At 45.6% G+C, this 20909-nt stretch overlaps 2 protein-coding genes across 3 annotated transcripts in view; one reads left to right on the top strand and one right to left on the bottom strand.

Annotated features, from left to right (window-relative positions):
* Nucleotides 1-3677, bottom strand: part of LOC130282138 (lysosomal acid lipase/cholesteryl ester hydrolase-like) — a 67863-nt gene extending 64186 nt beyond the window's left edge. The window contains exon 1 of one of the 2 annotated variants that reach the window (XM_056530079.1): nucleotides 3501-3677. The gene's annotated coding sequence lies outside the window, so the exon portion shown is untranslated. The remainder of the gene's footprint in view (nucleotides 1-3500) is intronic. The other variant, XM_056530078.1, reaches the window with a different exon arrangement.
* Nucleotides 3678-4517: 840 nt separating this feature from the next.
* RNLS (renalase, FAD dependent amine oxidase) overlaps nucleotides 4518-20909 on the top strand; it is a 170572-nt gene continuing 154180 nt past the window's right edge. Inside the window, exons 1-3 of the mRNA XM_056530080.1 lie at nucleotides 4518-4784; nucleotides 7702-7807; nucleotides 19318-19460. Coding sequence (XP_056386055.1) covers nucleotides 4667-4784; nucleotides 7702-7807; nucleotides 19318-19460 — 367 coding nt within the window. The 5' untranslated portion in view covers nucleotides 4518-4666. The remainder of the gene's footprint in view (nucleotides 4785-7701; nucleotides 7808-19317; nucleotides 19461-20909) is intronic.

Here is a 20909-nt window from a genome sequence, read left to right as displayed (position 1 = left end):
TTGACATCGTAACTCACAATTAGATTCAGGCTGAGGCTGGCAGGCTTCAGGCCTAAGCTTGTCTTTGTAAGTTGCACAGATCACTTCTCTCTCTTCACTAGTCCGGCACCCAAGAGAGCAGGAAAACAAGAGAGCGAGGATTGGCTGGCAGCTACCTTATATGGGCAGGGGCTGACCTTGAGCTCATTGGTCCATACCATTTGTCATTCACTTTACAAGGAATTATGGTCTAGCCATGTGACCACACACGTGACTAGGAAGGTCCTTCAACATACCTTACTAGAATTAACATTAGTCATGTGACCTAAGGTCCTGCGACACTATATAGATAATTAAATATACAATTATTTATACATGTAGACATCATAGAATTGAATAAAGAAGAGGAAACTAGGGGCCATCCCACTAGGAGGATGCTACTGGAACTAAGTAACGCTGACTTTGGGGACCACCACACAAGGTACGGTATACCATACGGTACCGGGACACCACAATTAAATAGTTATATTATATATATATATATATATATATATATATATATATATATATATATAATATTTTGATGTGCTTTTATTTGCGACTGTTCAAGAGGTTCTGTTTGGCTATGTCTGTATATTATGGTTTTTCTTAAATAAAGGAGGTGTGAGGACAGAGTGTATGAAGCTGTTCCTGACCAGTGAGGATTGACATTTATTCCTACAAGAGATGAACTTCTATTAGTCATTTTAATGTTCTCCCCTTTCAATGTAATGGGGTGATATCTAAAGGGAATCTGCATGAAAATTATATAAAAATAAAAAATCCTAGTTTTAAATATGAAGATACAAAATTCATGCAGATTTTCTGCAGAAAAATCATTTGCATAGAACCTACATGTACACAGTAGAGTCAAATGAATATATTTCTTGATAACGTAAATCTGAAAATATAGACAGGTGTACCTAAATACAGCCATGTAGCTTACCCTTGTGCAGATTGTAATCAATGATGTGGCTATATCTCTTATATTTATAATTTGCAATACTATTCAATTGTAGCAGAAACAATTTTACATTGCAACGCCAATATCTGAGGGATCTGTAGCATAACAGTAGATACTATTGTGACCTTTATCCTCTCAGACTAGCACACAAGACAGAAAAACGTGGGAAGCATGATTAAATCTGAAAGGGGAAATTGGATTACAATGTGTGTGATACAGTCATATACTTCCTACTGCCCAAAAAAAGATTATCAGATCTCTGAGTAATATACATGATTGAGTGCATGATCAATGTAACATAATCAGAACAATAAACCTGATCAGTGCAACCCTTGACTTCACAAGTGAAAAAGTAAAATCTTACTATACAGAACAAAACATCATTTAATTAACAGCATAAGGCCGCGTTCACACGAGAGGATCCGCCAACGATGGACCCCTACATTGTGCCTCCATCTGTGCCTGCTTATAGCGGCAATCCGCTGCTACGAGCAGACACGCTGCGATGTGCGAGTCGCCGCGCTTATGCCCAGCATACTCGCACACGTCTCGGCTGCTCTCAGGGAGCAGGGGGAGGGGAGCAGGGGGAGGGGCCGTGATGTGTGAGAGTACACTGTGCATGAGCGTGGCGACTCACACATGCGCAGCGTGTCTGCTCGTAGCGGCGGATTGCCGCTATAAGCAAGCACAGATGGAAGCACAATGTAGGGGTCCATTGTCGGCGGATCCGTCCGTGTGAACATGACCTTAGGGTCTATTTACGCATACAGTATCCTGCGCAAATCTGATGCAGAGGATTTGATGTGGTGTTCAGTCATTTAGTTAAAATTGAACTCTGCAGTATAAAATCTGCAGCTTCAAATCCTGTGCACAGGAAACTGCACATGTGTACTTACCCCCGGGGGGCTCCCTCAAAAGAACAAAACACAACCAATGTGTCTGTTTCTAGATTTAAGCCAATTTCAGTAAAGTGTAATATGGAAGTGTTTTTGTATGGATATTATGGCTGCAAGTCCTGAACGTAGGTCTAGAGACCTGAACTGAAAGCATCATAAATTCCTACTGTATATGGTCCTGGATGGATTAGGATTTGAGTCTGTAATACGGATGCAAAGATGGATGTCTAATGGAGTCAGTTCGTATTTTTTATACTCCCAAAGGCACCTAAAATATTTTCGATTTATGTGCTCAAAAATTGCCAATGTACAACCTCTGAATCCGTAACATCTATATATGATTGGTAAGGTTCCGGCCCACAACACCCCGACATTGCTTATATTATAACAGCCAAAAACGATGTGAGTCTAAGTGTTAAAAATTATGAACTAAGGATTATGGGGGAGATTTACTAAAACCTGTGTAGAGGAAGAGTGGTGCAGTTGCCCATAGCAACTAATCAGATCGCTTCTTTCATTTTTATAAAGGCCTCTGAAAGATGAAAGAAGCAATCTGACTTTACTAACGTTACTATGGGCAACTGCACCTCTCTTCCTCTACACAGGTTTTGATAAATCTCCCCATATGACGTCCTATTGACTCTCAATCCTTTGGTGCACTCAACAGTTTGATCACCTACTGTGGATTTTTTTTCCAGCTGTATCCTCTGAGGTCGAATTCACTTTGCAGAATTTCGGCACTGAATTCTGCATGAAAATTCTGCATGAATTTATAACCAATACACTTCCGTGCGGAATTCCGCGTGAATTTTCCGCACCAAATTCTGCGTGAATTTATTACCCCTTAACTTTAATGGGATTTAGCAAGTTTATTCAGAAAGCAGAATTTCCGCATGCGGAATTCCGCTGCTGAGTTTCTGCATTTCACGGTCTGGAAAAATAAGCCTGAACTTATATTTTTCTGCACTTCGGCTGCGGAATCCCATTAAAGTCAATGGGGCTGATTTTCTGCTGAATTTGTGCAAAATACATGCAGATCCTGCGCGAAGTCAGCACAAACTTTCATGTTTAGTTTAATTTAAAAAAAATTCCACAGGGGTGCTACTACTCCCATCATGGAACAGAGTCTGTTCCATGTTGGGAGTAGAAGTACAGAGACTGAGGGATTGATTGCATCGGTTTTCACTTCTGAAACCCGATGCGATCAAAAGTTATTAACCGGGGTACCTGGCGGCATGTCAGCGGCACTGCTCCCCAGTGATGTATTTTTACTGTCAAAAATTCATATTCAAAAACTCCGCCGGGAGCCCTGAGTGGCTACTTGGTGCTGGCCATTTAGGGCTCCCGGCGGGGTATTTGAATATGAACTTTTGACAGAAAAAATACATTGCTGGGGAGCAGTGACATGCTGCCTTATCCCCCAGTTAATAACTTTTTATTGCAGAATTAAAACCCTATGCGTTCCATCCCTCAGCCCCTGTACTACTAGTGAGCTTTGGATGACCGCGTTTGTTTTTTGTCTCGACATGTTTTACCTAAAGAAAAATAAACAAAAAAAAATTAATTGTACCACAAACAACAAACTACTACTTTTGCATGATTTGTTTTGGTGCATTTTTTACCTGATAGTTGTTGCATGCAATGAGCTTGGTCTCTCAGTAAACCTTCACCTATATTACTGCATATTCCTCTATTCTGTAAAGCAAATCTTTCTGCACCAATCCATTATAAAAAATGGTTTGGGATATTAATGAAGGAGAGTTCTCAAAACCTGTCCAGAGGAAGAGAGTTGCCGAGTTGCTCATAGCAACCAATCAGATCACTTCTTTCATTTTTCAGAGGCCTTTTCAAAAATGAAAGATGCGATCTGATTGGTTGCTATGGGCAACTTGGCAACTTTTCCTCTGGACAGGTTTTTGATAAATCTCCCTGTTTGTCAATAAAGGACAAGTATCATGAGAAAAAAAAACATATCCCCATCACGCCCCCTCCATATAGCTCTATGGGAGAGCCGTTTGGCAATCTTCCACTCTTTGACTCTCCCATAGAACTATATAGAGGGGTCTCTTGCCGCTTCGGGCAGGGTCATGTCACACCACTGTGCAGGAGAGCCAGGGCTAAACAGGAGAATGCGGGGGCGAGGGGTGGGAGGGGTGGGGGTGGGTTTGTAGTAGTTGGGAGCGCTCTGTCCCCCCCCCCCCCCCACCCGCAATCTAAAACTTACCCCCTTTGGATAGTGGATATGTTTTTTTTTTCATGATACTTGTCCTTGTAACATATGTAATAGTTTGTGCATAGATGGAAGAGAAAATAAAACAAGCAAGTCCGCAAGAAACAGCTATTGGGGGAGATTTATCAAAACCTGTCCAGAAGAAACGTTGCCCATTTGCCCATAGCAACCAATCAGCTCGCTTCTTTCATTTTTAACAAGGCCTCTGCAAAATGAAAGAAGTGATCTGATTGGTTGCTATGGGCAACTGGGTAACTTTTCCTTTGCACAGGTTTTGATAAATCTCCCCCATTATTCTCATGGTAAGACAGTGTTTCCCAACAAAAGGTGCCTTCAGCTGTTGCAAAACTACAACTCCTGGCATGCCCGGACAGCCAGAGGCTGTCCGGGCATGCCAGGAGTTGTAGTTTTGCAACAGCTGAGGCACCCTGGTTGGGAAACACTGTTGTAGGCAGTCACTAGTCAGTGCAGCTCCTAACCCAGGGAAAGTTATGTTTGTCCAGCAGTTGTTGTGTAAGTGTGGAGTGAAGCAGGAATTCATTCACAGGCAGCAGAGCCATGTCCAAGATCCTGATAGTAGGTGCGGGGCTGACAGGGAGCCTGTGTGCCTACCTGCTGAGGAAGGAGCTAGCCAACAAACTGCAGCTAGTCATATGGGACAAGGCCCGGGGCGCAGGTAATGGTCACTCATATACCAGGATGCGAGAAAGCGCAGAAGTTTCTGTATAAGTTCCATGACCTTATATAGAGGACACATAGAAGAGACATGTATAAGGATCTAACCAGAGTATGCAAAGGGGGTTGCCAAAAACACCTATACCCAGCTTTGAAGTATAGGTTCCCATTAGAGATGAGCGAACTTACAGTAAATTCGATTCATCACGAACTTCTCGGCTCTGCAGTTGATGACTTTTCCTGCATAAATGAGTTCAGCTTTCAGGTGCTCCGGTGGGCTGGAAAAGGTGGATACAGTCCTAGGAGACTCTTTCCTAGGACTGTATCCACCTTTTCCAGCCCACCGGAGCACCTGAAGGCTGAACTAATTTACTCAGGATAAGTCATCTACTGCCGAGCCGAGAAGTTTGTGACGAATCAAATTTACTGTAAGTTCGCTCATCTCTAGTTCCCATGTGTCTGCTGGTTGCTCTGTGGCCATTTACCTTTCAGATCATGTCCTGCACGATTTTGCAGGTAAACCGCTTGCAGAACCGCATTACAAAGCCGCAACAGATAGTATCTCAGCCGCTTGGCTTCTTCTACAGTATGTGAGACCCCAATGTGGTTATCCAGACATACTATCCTGCCCAGTCTGACATTGGGAGAGAAGTAACACTAACACCCGACACCCCAGGAATATCCTGCTATTAATCCCATCAATAGGACTCATGCACGAAATGGGAAAAGCAATAATACATCAGCAACTATGACTTAGGTTTGGTTCACACAGAGATTTTTCGCATGCAGGGGTACTACTCACATATGTCACCCACAAGCACTGCCCTCCTCCTCTTTGTTGCGGGCCGCCGGCGATGGAACTCTATACTGTACGCCAGTGGTCTCCAACCTGCGGACCTCCAGATTTTGCAAAACTACAACTCCCAGGGCATGCTGGGAGTTGTAGTTTTGCAACAGCTGGAGGTCTGCAGGTTTGAGACCACTGCTGTACGCTGTATCCCTATGCCCGGGCTGCAAAAGATAAAGAAAATAAACTTTAACTTACCTACGGCGGCCTTACGCTGGGGACAGGAACGCCGGACAGCCGTCAGCCTATCACCGGCCACAGCGATGTCCCGCCCAGTGATAGGTTAAACGCACTGTCATGTAAGAAGCCGGCCAGAGCTTCTTACATGACAGTGGGCTCAGCCTATCACTGGCTGGGTCGGGACTTCGCTGTGACCAGTGATAGGCTGACGGCTGTCCGGCGTTCCTGTCCCCAGCGTAAGGCCGACGTAGGTAAGTTAAAGTTTATTTTCTTTATCTTTTGCAGCCCGGGCATAGGGATAAAGCGTACAGCAGTGGTCTCAAACCTGCAGACATCCAGCTGTTGCAAAACTGCATCTCCCAGCATGTCCGGACAGCCGTTGGCTGTCTGGGCATGCTGGGAGTTGTAATTTTGCAACATCTGGAGGTCCGCAGGTTTGAGACCACTGCTGTACGCTGTATCCCTATGCCCGGGTTGCAAAAGATAAAGAAAAGACCACTGGCGTACAGTATAGCGTTCCATCGCCGGCGGCCGCAACAAAGAGGAGGAGGGCAGTGCTTGCGCGTGACATATGTGAGTAGTACCCCGCTGGGCTGATAATTTATTGGGGGGGAGCAGAACAGCGCTGGCGGGTAACATGATTTGGTGGGGGGGGGGGGAGCAGAACAGCGCTGGCTGGTAACATGTTTTGGTGGGGGGGAGCAGAACAGCGCTGGCAGGTAACATATGATTTGTTGCCCGATGTGGGGACAGCGTGCTGCGGCTGATAATTCATTTTCAAGGGGGAGGGGCCCAACCGGTATTGCGGTATGGGAAAAATTCATATTGTGCAGCCCAAAAATTTGGGTATTCGGTATGAACTGGTATACCTCCCAGCCCTAGTTTTACGTGTGCATTTTTGCATCAGTATTATGGATACATGTCCCTGCTTGACCACTGATCTGATGACCTGAACAGACGGCTGTCATGAGAAACACGGTCAGGCAGGATTTACATCTGTCATATGGACTCAAAAATGTGCATTTATTATGCTTGTGTGAAACCGTCCATTAATGTAAACATACATAACACAAATCCACGTCTGCTGTTGGAATTTCAGCCATGTATTGCGTGGTGTATTTTTTCCTTCTAAAATGATGTCACTTATTCCAAGCTTGGGAATGCCGGTCAGAGATGCAGAATGCTGCTTAGCTAACATTGAAGGCGAATGAATAATTGTTGTCCATGACCTCGATTAAAGTTGCAGTCTAAAGTCTCAAGATATGTGGCAGAAAGCCCTATAAGAAAATGTATGTGGGTCTGATGACCGAAGATTTTTACTACGTGACTTGTGGGTTTAATATGCCCATGTGTGGCGACCCTGAGGCTGGGTTCATAAGAAGTATTTTCATCCATATTTTCTGCCAAAACCAGGAGTGGAACTGACACAGAAACTAACATGGAAATATTTGCACCATTTTTTGGTGTTTTGGACCCTCTCCTGGTTTTAGCTAAAAATAGTAACCAGACATTAACCACAAAAAAGGCGTGCGCCACTAGCGTAGACCATAAGGAATGGGTAAGACAGGACACTGGTAAGAATTGGCTCCTTATTAAAGGATGTTGTACTAAGAGCACAACATCTAAATCGGCATGAGTAGAAGTAGCGTTCTGGGTCAGAAGCCTCACAGTTCCTCCGGATAATGCAGATGGACTCTGGAGGAATGAGATGTTCCCTTCTTTCCATGCATGACATGGGTGTCTTTTGAATCTGAAGCCCAGCCTTAGGCCTGCACTAATTTGTTGGTAATAATGATGCATTTCAGGACTAGCCTTTGAATATGCTTTAGATAAATGCAAATGCTTTACACGTGCTTCTGAAAATAACTAATTTTCTTTGCTGCTTCTGTAGGGGGGCGCATGTCTACAAGTCGGTCTCCTTCGGACCCAAACTGTATGGTTGACTTAGGAGCCCAGTATATCACAGTCACTCCGGATTATGCCCAGAAGCACAAAACGTGAGACTTTTTACTGCTGTCTTAATATTGATATGAAGTCTGTGTACATCATTATTAGAAGATACAGTATGACTTCTGTTTACATCATTTTCAGCGGATATGAAGTCTGTGTACATCATTATCTGCAGATATGAAGTCCGTGTAGATCATTATCTGCAGATATGAAGTCTGTGTACATCATTATTAGGGCATATGAAGTCTGTGTACATCATTATTAGGGCATATGAAGTCTGTGTACATCATTATTAGGGCATATGAAGTCTGTGTACATCATTATCTGCAGATATAAAGTCTGTGTGCGATGTCCCAGTACGGGATGATGTGGCTCCGTATTGTCCTTCTGCCCTGTCAGGCAGAGTCCCTGCATGTCCCATGTCATTTAAAGGAGTAGTCCGGCGCGCACTTTTCTTATTTTATCCGGTCCGGGCTGCAAAAAAGAAAACAAACTTTCTCTTACCTGCCAACGAGCCCCCGGAGCTCCGGTACAGGTGTTCGGTTGCCGGGCTGTTTGCTTCTTACTTCCTACTAGCCCGACACGTCACACTTTTCTTTTGCAGCCCGGACCGGATAAAATAAGAAAAGTGCGTGCCGGACTTCTTCTTTAATGTACTGTTGCTTTAATGATTGTACTTCATGATTGTTACCCAGAGGGCTCGAGCGACCAGGTGACCCCCCCCCCCCCCCCAATTGAACTATGGGCTCTTTCACACAGCCCCCCTATATAACAAGGGTAGGGGCTGCAATCTCTTTCTTAGCACATTGCTCTTCAGAGAGGTGACCAGTGACACAGGGAGACCTTGCAGGCTTGCTGGGACTTTCAGTATTTAGACTGACTTTAGTTCAGGCCACGGTGACTACAGATGGACTTGACTTGACAGAGATGTTGACTGACAATAAGATTACTTGACTTACTGATGACCGACTTGTGGCTGCAGGACTTTAGGCTTGAGGCCTCCAATGCTCTGGACACAGACACTGGAACAACTTGACTGCACTTGACCTCAGGAACTAAGAGAGCAATTGTTGTCCCTCCCCTGGTAATATAGGGGGGCTGTGCAGGGAGCTCATAGATCACTTGGGGGGTTACCTGGTCACAAGTGCCTCCTGGGTAACAACCATGTGGTACAAACATATATACATTATGGTGATACTATAAGGGGGACCCTGGGGACTCTGCCTGACAGGGCAGAAGGAAAGTATGGGTCCACACCATCCCGTACTAGGACACTATAAACTCCCCCTCTTTAACAAAGTTGCCCTCGATGTTCAGTCCTGGAGGGCGGAGGAGCGAAATGACCACATGGGCCACATACAGTCCTGGAGGATTACACACAACGTCCATATGTGGTCTGAACTTGCTTGAACTGGTAGATGTAAAGAGTCCTTGTATATGAAATGTCCATACATACTCTGAATTTATAAAGACTACTAAAGAATATGACTGACATTATATATGACTATGAATTTATACATATGACTATGACATTATGTTTAACTATAGACACTTCTGACGGATTGGGTTGCGGAGGCTTTTTGCCCAATGCCTTGGCTACTGGGGTCCCTTGGCATAACACCCTTCTCCCCAGAACACTAAATATCCTCTTAAAGATGCAAGGCGTACCTGTACACCCTGCACCCAGTCCCGGTATATAACGTGGGGTCACGCCGTGATGTCCCGATCAGCTAGGAATGTGAGCAGGGGTCCCCTTACCTGCCTCCATCGCGTCCGATCGGTGATTGCTCCAAGTCTGAGATCCAGGCTTGAGCAATCGACCGCCTATAACACTGATCAATGCAAAGCTATGGCTTTGCAGGGATCAGTGTAAAAGATCAGTGTGTGCAGTGTTATAGCCTCCTATGGGAGCTATAACACAGCAAAAAAAGGGGGAAAAAAAGTTAAAGGTCATTTAACCCCTTCCCTAATAAAAGTTTGAATCACCCCCCTTTTTCCCGTAAAAAAAAGTGTAAATAAAAATAATGTGGTATCGCTGCGTGCGGAAATGTCCTAATTATAAAAATATATTGTTAATTAAACCACACGGTCAATGGCAAAAAAATTCCAAAGTCCAAAATAGTGTATTTTTGGTCACTTTTATACCATTAAAAAATTAATAAAAAGCGATCAAAAAGTCCGATCAATGCAAAAATTGTACCAGGAAAATCTTCAGAACCCTGTGCAAAAAGTTAGCGCTCATACCGGCCTGTACGCGGAAAAATAAAGTTATAGAGGTCAAGATATGACAATTTTTTACGTATAAATTTTCCTGTATGTAGTTATGATTTTTTTTCAGAATTACGACAAATTCAAACCTATATAAGTAGGGTATCATTTTAAATGTATGGAAGTACAAAATAAAGATAAGGTGTCATTTTTAGCTAAAAATGCACTGCATAGAAACGGAAGCCCTCAAAAGTTACAAAATTAAATTTTTTTCTTAAATTTTGTCACACAATTTTTTTTCTGTTTCGCCGTGAATTTTTTGGTAAAATGACTGATGTCATTGCAAAGTAGAATTGGTGGTGCAAAAAATAAGCCATCATATGGAATTTTAGGTGCAAAATTGAAAGTGTTATGATTTTTAGAAGGTGATGAGGAAAAAATGAGAATGCAAAAATGGAAAAACCCTGCATCCTTAAGGGGATATATAGATTAGACTAAACTTTTCTTGACAACATTTGACACTTGTTACCTTTTTTTTTATTTTTTATTTTTTTTATTTTTTATACTGCGTAGTGGGTACAGGAATACCTTCTGGCCAGCAAAGTATCCTGAGCACATGGACACAAGAAGGCATTATACATTAGACATATGACAACTTAAAGACATTTGAATGGACTGTTATGTAGTTAGTGCTACAGCCCTGTTGTAGTGACGGATATGTGTACATGACTATATAAACAAGCAAAAAGAAAAATAGCCAGCACAACAACTTAATGCACAGGTGCACGCTGCCTTGGCAAATACAGCGTATACAAAAAAGAGGACTGCAGCAGCACACATTGATCAAAAAATTGAGGCTCTTAGCGCACTTTTTGATCAAAACATGTCCCCCCATCCACCATGGTGAGGTGGCTTCATTTAGGATGAGACCCTAACACAAATTCTGAGCCTAACGCTCATATCCACTCGCCTCTGCTGGGCATATAGCCTCTGACTGGGTGACATGTTGGATCCATTAACAATTTAAAACACCACCTATGAAAAAGGGGGAGGGGTGCACAGCTAAAGAAAAAAAGCCAGCACAACAACCTAATACACGGGTGCATGCTGCTGTGGCAAATAATGCACAGGTGCACGCTGCCTTGGCAAATACAGAGTATACAAATAAGAGGATTGCAGCAGCACACATTGGTCAAAAAATTGAGGCTCTTAGCGCACTTTTTGATCAAAACGTGTCCCCCCCATCCACCATGGGGAGGTGGCCTCATTTAGGATGGGACCCTAACACAAATTCTGAGCCTAACGCTCATATCTACTCACCTCTGCTGGGTGCCCACTGGAAACCGGGGTGTACTCTGGCAGAATGGAGGCTGGTGTGGAGAATAAGGTTGCTTGCACTGGTCCCGGTGTTGGCGCTATGCAGAAGATTGCAGATTGGCTGGGAGAGAACATTGGAACATCCATGGATGGATGGATCCCTTCTACTGGCATGTACTCCCTCGTAGGTCTGACTGCTGGTGGTGAAGGTACAGGGAGCACAGGTAAGTCTTCTTTGTGACATAGCTTGATTCTGTTACGATGGACAACTTGCAGCTCGTACCCAAGTTTTTGTACGTCGTGCACATCAGAGTCTGGATAGGGTACGGCCTTCACTGCATATGGTTCTGTCTCCCAGATAGAGTCCAGTTTATAAGTTCTCGGGAAATCGTGAGTAGTTTGGCTGACGCATAGCGATTATAATTTTGCTGCTGTCTTCATTGAGCCTTGTCCATCTTTTTGCCAACAATCTCTTTTGCTTCTTGGATCCTTCTTTGATGGTCAGAGAACCACTCTATGGAGGCTTGCGGGGAGTTATTGAATGGGGCCTGAAGCCCAAACGTTCGGTCCTTCGGCAGCTGCCCATGCTGCCAAATCATCAGGTAGAAAGAGGTGTATCCTGTAGAACAATGGACCATATTGTTGTAAATCTACAACAATTCGGGCAACAATTGGGGCCACTCTTCCTGCTTGGATACAGAAGGTGCTCGTAACATGTGAATAAAGACTTGATTGATGCGCTAACAGAGCCCGTTCCCTTGAGGGTGGGAAGCTGTAGTCCGAAGTTTCTTACAGGCGTGGAACTGACACAGCTCCTGGAAGAGTTGGGCCTCGAAGGCCTTTCCTCAGTCCGTTAGGACAGACTCTGGACACCCAAGGGTTTATACCCAATTTGAGTAGAACATCTGGGCTGCTATTTTGGCTGTGAGGTCTTTAACAGGTACTATGACAACCCATTTGGAGTAGTGATCCACCATGGTGAGAGCAGAAGTGTACCTGGACCGGGTAGAAGACAATTTGACATAGTCTAGCGCAACCAACTGATTAGGCCTTTCACTCTGGATAGTATGGAGGGGTGCTCTTGCTTCCTTGCGCACATTCTTGGTGACATTGCAGACTGCACACTCACTGCACCATTTCTCAATGTTGCTCTGCATCCCAATCCAGTAAAACCGTTGCCTGACAGAAGCCTCGGTCTTGTGGACTCCAAAGTGTCCCCGACTGATCATGATATGCGTTGTGGACCATTAACGTGTCTCTTCAGAGAACCAGAATCTGATGAAGTCAATCACCAAAGACCGGATCCAAAGAATTCTGGTATAACAGTCCCTTGTGCACGAACCGTCGCTTCCTCTGTCGCCACAGACGTTTCAACTCGTAGTCACACTGGGCTCGGCGTAGACGGGTGTTGTACCTTTTTCATCAGAAGGTAGTCCAATAGATCCCCCACGACTCGACTTTCATCTTGTAGAGTTTTCCAGGTGTATAGGTCTTCTTGGACCTTCTTGGACCTGGGTTCACCATCCCCAAGGGTGGTCACAACATTCTGATTCATGGGGGCATCTCCACATCTTCCCACTCGTCTTCGACAGGTGGTTTTTCGTCGGGGGTCATCCGAGACAGTACATCGGCGTTGACACGTGACTTGCCGCTCCTGTGCTTGATGGTGAAACTGTAGCTGGCCAATCTTGCCCTTCTTGAACTTGGGACAGGACAGCCCCCAGACCTTTGAAGCTGGCACTAGTATAGAGCCGGAACGGATGACTGTAGTCTGGATACGCCAGGATGGGTGGCTCTGTCAGCAAATGTTTTAGAGCTCGGAACGCTATCTCTTGCTCTTATGCCCATTCAACAGGTAATGTTCCACTGTAGTTCTCCTTCGCTGTACCTTACAGGAAAACTGTGAGGGGTTCTGCAATCTGGGCGAAGTGGGGAATGAAGCGGCGGTAGTAGCTGGCAAATCCCAGGAAGCTCCTGACATCTTTCGCCGTGCGCGGGGTAGGCCAGTTCTTAACAACTTCCACTTTTTCAGGATTAGGCTTGACTCCCTCTGCGCTGACAACATGACCCAGGTAGTGTACCTGCGGCTTAAGCAGATGACACTTTGACGGCCCATGATTGATCAGGACTTGGAAGACGTCTGACAGATGACAGGAGGTGCTCCTGGTAGGACTTGAAATACACAATGACATGGTCCAGGTACAATAGGACACTTTGAATGTTCAGATGGCCCAGGCACCACTCCATCAGACGCTGGAATGTATCAGGGGCATTACATAGCCCAAACAGCATACTCTTAAACCCCAACAGTCCCATGGGTGTCACAAAGGCGGTCTTCTCTCGTTCCTCCACGGCCATAGGTACTTGCCAATACCCGCTGATTAAGTCCAAGGTGGAGAAGTATGCAGCCGACCCGAGGGCTGTGAGTGACTCTTCGATTCTTGGCAGAGGATAAGTGTCCTTATGTGTGACATTGTTCAGCTTCTTGTAGTCAGCACAAAAGCGGATAGTTCTATCCTTTTTCTTGACCAGAACAAGGGGCGCCGCCCAGGGACTCTGACTTTCTTGAATGACATTTGCCTCTTTCATGTCGGCCAGCATCTTCTTGACAGTCTGATACATGCCTGGCACGACCGGACAGTGTCTTTCTTTAATAAGTGGACTGTCACCGGTGAGGATTCTGTGTTGGATCATAGACATATGTCCAAAGTCTGTGGGATGTTTACTAAAAGCCTTGCGGTATCTTTTGGTGATGCTGACGACTCCCTTGATTTGATCCTTTGGGGGTAGTATCATCTCCTACTTGGAGTTGTGCCCCCCAGGGCTCAGGAGTACTTGCACTGGATCCTTCAGCCACTTGGGCCACATGCTGTTGGGCCAGCTTGCATTCTATTAGGATGTCCCTTGACTCTATGAGATACAGCTGGGCGACTGTGGTGTATTTAGATGACACAGTAGCAGCATCAGACAGATTGACTGACTGACTTTGACTGACTGACTGACTGACTAACCGGACTGGCACTCTCCCATTGGTAACTGTGACAAGGATTCTCGCAGCTCAGACAAGGGGATGATCTTCCAGTTGCATAGGCTCCAGCAGGGCTTTTTAGTTCTTGTACCCTACTCCAGGACATGCATGGCACCAGATGATGGTCTCTGTGTTAGGTTGCAAGGTCACCGACCTGATGTCTGCAGATTTCACCTTGCATGTTGGCAAACGTCTGCTCTGCCTGGAGAACTTTCAAGTGGTGCTGCGCAGTCCGCTGGCCTGAAGGAGACGTGTAGGGGCGAGAGGCATGCAAGTAATCTACTACTTCAGCATAACAGTTTTTTATAATGTTCATCCCCAATATAAACTCGGCAAATCCCCTATCTGACACATTAGTTACAATCACTCCCTGCCCTCTAAGTACATGCTCTCCTAACTGAATGGTTGCCTCCCAATATCCATGTCTCGGTATTGGTTGCCCGTTACCGGTAACTACTCTGAAATCAACATAATCAGGCTCACAAAATAAACTGTCATCCCAATACTTATAGAAAACATGTATAGGTATAGTAGACACTTGTGACCCTGTATCTATCAGCGCCTCCAACTGTACACCTTCTACAACAATTTTTACTTAGGGGCATGAGGTGACATAAAGTGTGCGGGTTTGGACCTGGTGACTGTTTTCCTGAAGGCCGGTCCCCAACACTGCACCTTCCAATGTCCTGACTTATTGCAGTAAGTACAAAAGGGCCTTTGAGTCCCCAAAGACCTATTGGGCGGAGGATTGTGGGGGTTGATATTATGGGGAGCAGGGGCAGGTCTTCTAGGTATGGGTGGTTCACGATCAGGGGGAGTGGCCAGGGTGGCAAGCTCCTTCAAGCTTTAGTCAACTGCTCAATGTCCTGCTTAACACTTTGTAGGTCAGAGACTGTGGTGACTGGCAAAGCAGGTGACACGGGGGCGGGGGCCGGTGATGGTGGTGGTGGTGGTATGAGCCTAGCTACTGCCCCTAGTGGCTCTTGGACCGGGTTACAAACTTCCTCCAACTCAGTCCCGGATTCTATTACTTGAATAGCCAGTCTTTTAAAAGAAGGGAAGGATAGACTGGGGTTCTGAACTGCTAGCATTCTCAGCTGGGCTTTGTCCCACTTATTATGAGCCCCATCGATAAATCTGCCCATTAACACCTTGTTGCCTGCATGGGAGTTATACCATCTAGTTTTTGGACAGTCTCTAGGGCATTCTGTAGGGCTATGGCATAAGCTCTTAAAGGGGTACTCCGGTGCTCAAAGATCTTATCCCCTATCCAAAGGATAGGGGATAAGATGCCTGATCGAGGGAGTCCCGCCACTGGGGACCCCCGGGATCATGCACGCGGCACCCCGTTTGTAATCAGTTCCCCTGATTATGGTCGACCGCAGGGCAGGTGGCGTGTGACGTCACGCCTCCGCCCCCCCTGTGACGTCACGCTCCACCCCTCAATGCAAGCCTACAGGAGGGGGCGTGATAGCTATCACGCCCCCTCCCGTCGGCTTGCATTGAGGGGCTGAGTGTGATGTCACACGGGGGCGGAGGCGTGACGTCACACGCCGCTGGCCCTGCGGTCTCCGGTAATCAGTCCCGGAGCGAACACGCTCCGGGCACTGATTGCAAACGGGGTGCCGCGTGCATGATCCCGGGGGTCCCCAGCTGCGGAACTCCCGCGATCAGGCATCTTATCCCTTATCCTTTGGATACGGGATAAGATGTTTAAGCACCGGAGAACCCCTTTAAAGTCTCACCTGGCTTCTGTCGCCTTTCACACAGCCGGCGACGTACCTCTGACAGAGAATGTGATTCAAATACCTGGTACAGGCCTTCAAAGATCTGCTCTACAGTTGCCCTCTCAGAGGCTGGCCAGGTGTGGACTTCCTCTTGTGCTGACCCCTGTAAATGTCTTGTGAGCAATGGCACCTGTTGATTACGAGGGAAAGAGTAGAAGACAAACACTCTGGATCCTTTCCTTGAAATCCCTGAGGGTGAAGGGGTATCCATTGTAGGTAGGGTGGACAGAGTTCCTCATGAATACCGGTACTGACGCTGGGACACCCAGGTTGTTAATGTGGACTGCAGGCAGGACTGGCAGCATTCCGGCCGCTGGGGCAGCAGCTGATCCAGCTGTTGGAGATGAAGGGGCACTGTCACCTGGTTCATCTGGAGAGCTGGGTGCTGACATCTTGTAGACTTTTTGAGTACGCTGTCGCTTTAAGAGGAAATGAGTACGCTGTCGCTTTAAGAGGAATTGAGTGCGCTGTCGCTTTAAGATGCTTGATGAGGTGTTGTAGCAGCTTAGCCTAGACTGATGGGAACTCTCTGGGTGGCGCTCCCCCACTATGTGGCATGTACCCAGTAATGCTGCTGGACACTAGGGGGTTAATGCAACTCGGTACCAGAGACTTGCTAATGATGATGGTTAGTATATGCAGAGTCTGCGCTGCAGCGGGTGCTTGACTGGGGACAGTGGAGCCGGACACAGCTGCCAGAACCTCCAATATGGCTGCGCCCCAGGAACTTCCTGTTGTGGTTCGGTTGGTTAAGTCTTCCCCCGTGCAACACGGGGCAGATCTTTAGTTCCTCCTCGTAACACTGAAGAGGCGTCACCTCTGGGGACAGACGAGGCAGAGCTGCACTCGCGAGAAACACCAGACTACGTTAACCCTTTCAGGTACTGACTTGTTACACTCCAGGGACACTTGACAGTCTTTCCTTCACCTCCCCCTCTATTTCACAAGCACCACTACACTTTGTAGACACTTTGTAATAACAACAGTCCCGTACACGTTTTCTGGCCCAAATTCTGTTGCATCAGCATGCAATTTTTACAGAGAGTTTCAGACACAGTTCAGACTAGGGGGAGGACTTGTGGCTTGTGGTAAATGGCGCACACCCATATCCTGTTTGTGATACCAAAAAGTTGTGGAGTCGGGGTGCAATGCAGGGCAGATGTTATGGCCCAAGGGGCAGATGGTATTAACCCCCGTCGTGGCGCCAGGGCGTGGTTTAGCCTTAACCATCCGAAGGTAAGACCGCTGATCCTAGGTTAGGCAGGGGCAATGAAGACACCAACGCCAGATTAAGGATAACGGCAGCTTTACTGAGGCAAGACAGGTGATATAGTCTTTGCAGTACTGCCAAATATCCCAAGGAGGTGACCAGTGACACAGGTGGACCTCGCAGGCTTGCTGGGACTTGCAGTAGTTAGACTGATTTTAGTGCAGACCACGATGAAAACAGATGGACTTGACTTGACAGAGATGGTGACTGACAATAAGATAACTTGACTTACTGATGACCGACTTGTGGCTGCAGAACTTTAGGCTTGAGGCCTCCAATGATCTGGACACAGACACTGGAACAACTTGACTGCACTTGACCTCAGGAACTAAGAGAGCAATTTCAGCACCTCCCCTGGTTATATAGCGGGGCTGTACAAGGAGCCCATAGGTCACTTGTGCCTCCTGGGTAACAACCATGTGGTACAAACTTTCCAGAAACAGTACACTTTTACTATACAAACATATATACATTATGATGATACTATAAGGGGTACCCTAGGGACATGCAGGTACTCTGCCTGACAGGGCAGAAGGAAAGTACGGGACCACACCATCCTGTACTGGGACCCCACATGTGCATCATTATTAGCGGATATGAAGTCTGTGTACATCATTATTAGCTTCATTGACTATTGTGGTTCAGCCATTATCTACTATAGGCCCACAATGCCCTTTTACTGTTTCTTGGAGGTTTTTGTTTTCCTCAATGAATCTATAAGAAAGTGTGAGATGCCTCTATCCTTAGTAGTATAATGAACAGGTGCATTGATTGTAGAGCAAAAAACTCTTGGCCAAACAGAGGGACACAGAGGCACTCATTTACTAAAGTCCAACCAACTCTTTTTCAAAATCTTTGTTGCAACGTCTGTGCGACTATTTATGCGACCAAATTTTAGTAGCACAACCGACACTTTAGAAAACACTCTGAGTGTTTTTTTTTCACTCTGAAATGGGCGTGTTGTATGCAAAAATTGGCATTTTACTGACAAAAACCCCAAAATACTCTGAGTACTTCCAAAATCACTCTAGAAAAAGTGTGAGTTTGCCTCACACAATAACCGACAGCCAAGAGGCCAAAAATGGAGTGATTTTTAACAAGGGACTGTTTACCATTGTGTTTTTTGTGAAAGTAATTTGTTTTATAACCTGAAAAAATTTTGTACAGTTCAGCACTTTTATGAATAAAATATTGAATGCTTTTGTGATAATTAATGTTTATATTTTTTTCTTTTTAACACATTTGCAATATTAGGTTTAAATCAATTTAACACCCAAGCTGATAACCAAGGATAATTGTTGTAATGTTTGAAAAATTATAACACATGAAAATACTTTTGATTCATGGAAACATTCAGCTTGCTCCCCCCGCACCAACCAGCGGTACTGGCTGGTAGTGCGGAGGACACTGATCAGTTTGATGCTTACCGTGCACGGATCCGCCCCGCCATTCAGCCGTAATCTTCTATTTTCGGTATATGCTAATTTGGTGCTATCTTGCTCCGGCCGGGCTAACTGGCACTCTGAGGTAAGAGTCTTTGGCTGCAGTGCCGCCCAGCTCATCAATATTTCTACCCTCCCTCCGCCTCTCCCGCTTCATTACAGAGCGGGGAGAAGAGGGAGAGGTGGAGGTAGGGGAGGAATATTGATGAGCAGGGTGGCGCTGCGGCCAAAAATGCTGACATCAGAGTGCCAGTTAGCGCGGCCGGTGCAAGTTAGCACCTAATTAGCACATACCAAAAATAGAAGATTATGGCCGAACGGTGGCGCGGATCCGGGCACAGTAAGCATCTAACTGATCAGTGACCCCCGCACTAACAGCCAGTACCGCTGGTTAGTGTGGGGGGAGAAAGCTGACAGTTTTGCTTTTTATATAGTTCCAAAATATATCCATGTAGCTTCAGACATCAAACTATAATTAAAAAAAATAATAATTTCTCCCCTACAGGTTTCACGATGAACTAGTGGCTAATGGTATCTGTAAACCTCTTAGTGCCGCAGTAGAAGGAATGGTTATGAAAGAAGGATCTTACAACCTAGTTACACCTCAGGGAATCTCTTCAATTGTTAAACACTACCTCAACCAGTCAGGTACTATATAGCTTTTAACTACCGGTATATAACTACAGCAGTTATTTTTTTATTTACCCAAAAAACATTGCTTTGAATAGTAAAAATAAGCCAAGAACTACATAGTGCTTCTTTAAAAGGGGCACTCCACTGGAAAACATTTTTTTTTTTTTTTTTTACATCAACTGGTGCCAGAAAGTTAAACAGATTTGTAAATGACTTCTATTTAAAATCTTAATCCTTCCAGTACTTATCAGCTGCTGTTTGCTCCACAGGAAGTTATTTTCTTTTTGAATTTCCTTTCTGTCTGACCACAGTGCTCTCTGCTGCCACCTCTGTCTATTTTAGGAACTGTCCAGAGTAGGAGCACATCCCCTTAGCAAACCTATCCTGCTCTGGACAGAAGGAAATTCAAAAAGAAAAGAACTTCCTGTGGAGCATACAGCAGGATTAAGATTTTCAAATAGAAGTAATTTACAAATCGGTTTAACTTTCTGGCACCAGTTGATTTTAAATGTTTTCCAGTGGAGTACCCCTTTAAGGATTCTAGGCATACCTTTTTATATCATTATAGTCCTTTCCAGCGCTAAGATATAAACCTTTTTGTTTATATCTAAATGAGGAGACATTCCCCAGCCTGGCAAGTGCCCAGGGATAGTCAGCCCTTTTCTTCTTAATCACCACCTCCATACCCACATGAATAAGCCTGTCTCCTTTGATTGACAACAGACACAAGGGGATGAATAAGAGGAGAGGGGCTGCCTAACACTCGGTTCTTGCCATGCTGGGTAATGCTAATGGGGCTTTTGGGCCTTATTTACATATTATCAAATAAGCTTATATCTCCACACAGGAATGAACTATGAATATAAAAAAGGTATGCTGGGCATTCTAATGAGAAATCCTATTAAGATATGAGCTTAGCAGGGCCATTTGAAGGAATTTGGGGGCCCCAAGCAAAATAGACATGGAAGTCCCCCCCCCCTCCACCCCCTCCCCACCTTACGCACGCAAAGCCTACAGGAACCACAGCATAGCCATAAAGTTTAAGTTCTCCTCACCCCCTTCCTTGTGTCCTACTGATCCCCGCTTCTCCTCACCTCCCCCCTCCTTGAGTTCTCCTCATCTCCTCACCCCCCCTCTCCCTGTGTTCTTCTTACTCCTCCCCCTCCCTTTGTTCTTCTTACTCTTTCCCCTTCCCTATGTTCTCCTTACTGCCCTCATGTTCTTCTTACTCCTCCCCCCTATGTTCTTCTTACTACTCCCCCTCCCTATTATCTTCTTACTCCTTCCCAACCTTCCTGTGTCCTTCTTCTTACTACTCCCCCATGTTCTTCTTACTACTCCCCCTCCCTGTGCCCTTCTTATTCCCCTCCCCCATGTCCTTCTTACTCCCCCCTCCCCCATGTCCTTCTCACTCCTCCCTCCCCCCCCCCCCCTCTCCCCCTCCCTATTTTTTATTTTTTTTTA

Source organism: Hyla sarda, chromosome 7 (genome assembly GCF_029499605.1).
Source record: "Hyla sarda isolate aHylSar1 chromosome 7, aHylSar1.hap1, whole genome shotgun sequence".
Taxonomy (NCBI): Eukaryota; Metazoa; Chordata; class Amphibia; order Anura; family Hylidae; genus Hyla; species Hyla sarda.
The sequence above is the reverse complement of the archived record's forward strand: the minus strand, read 5'-3'. Positions and strand labels throughout refer to the sequence as shown.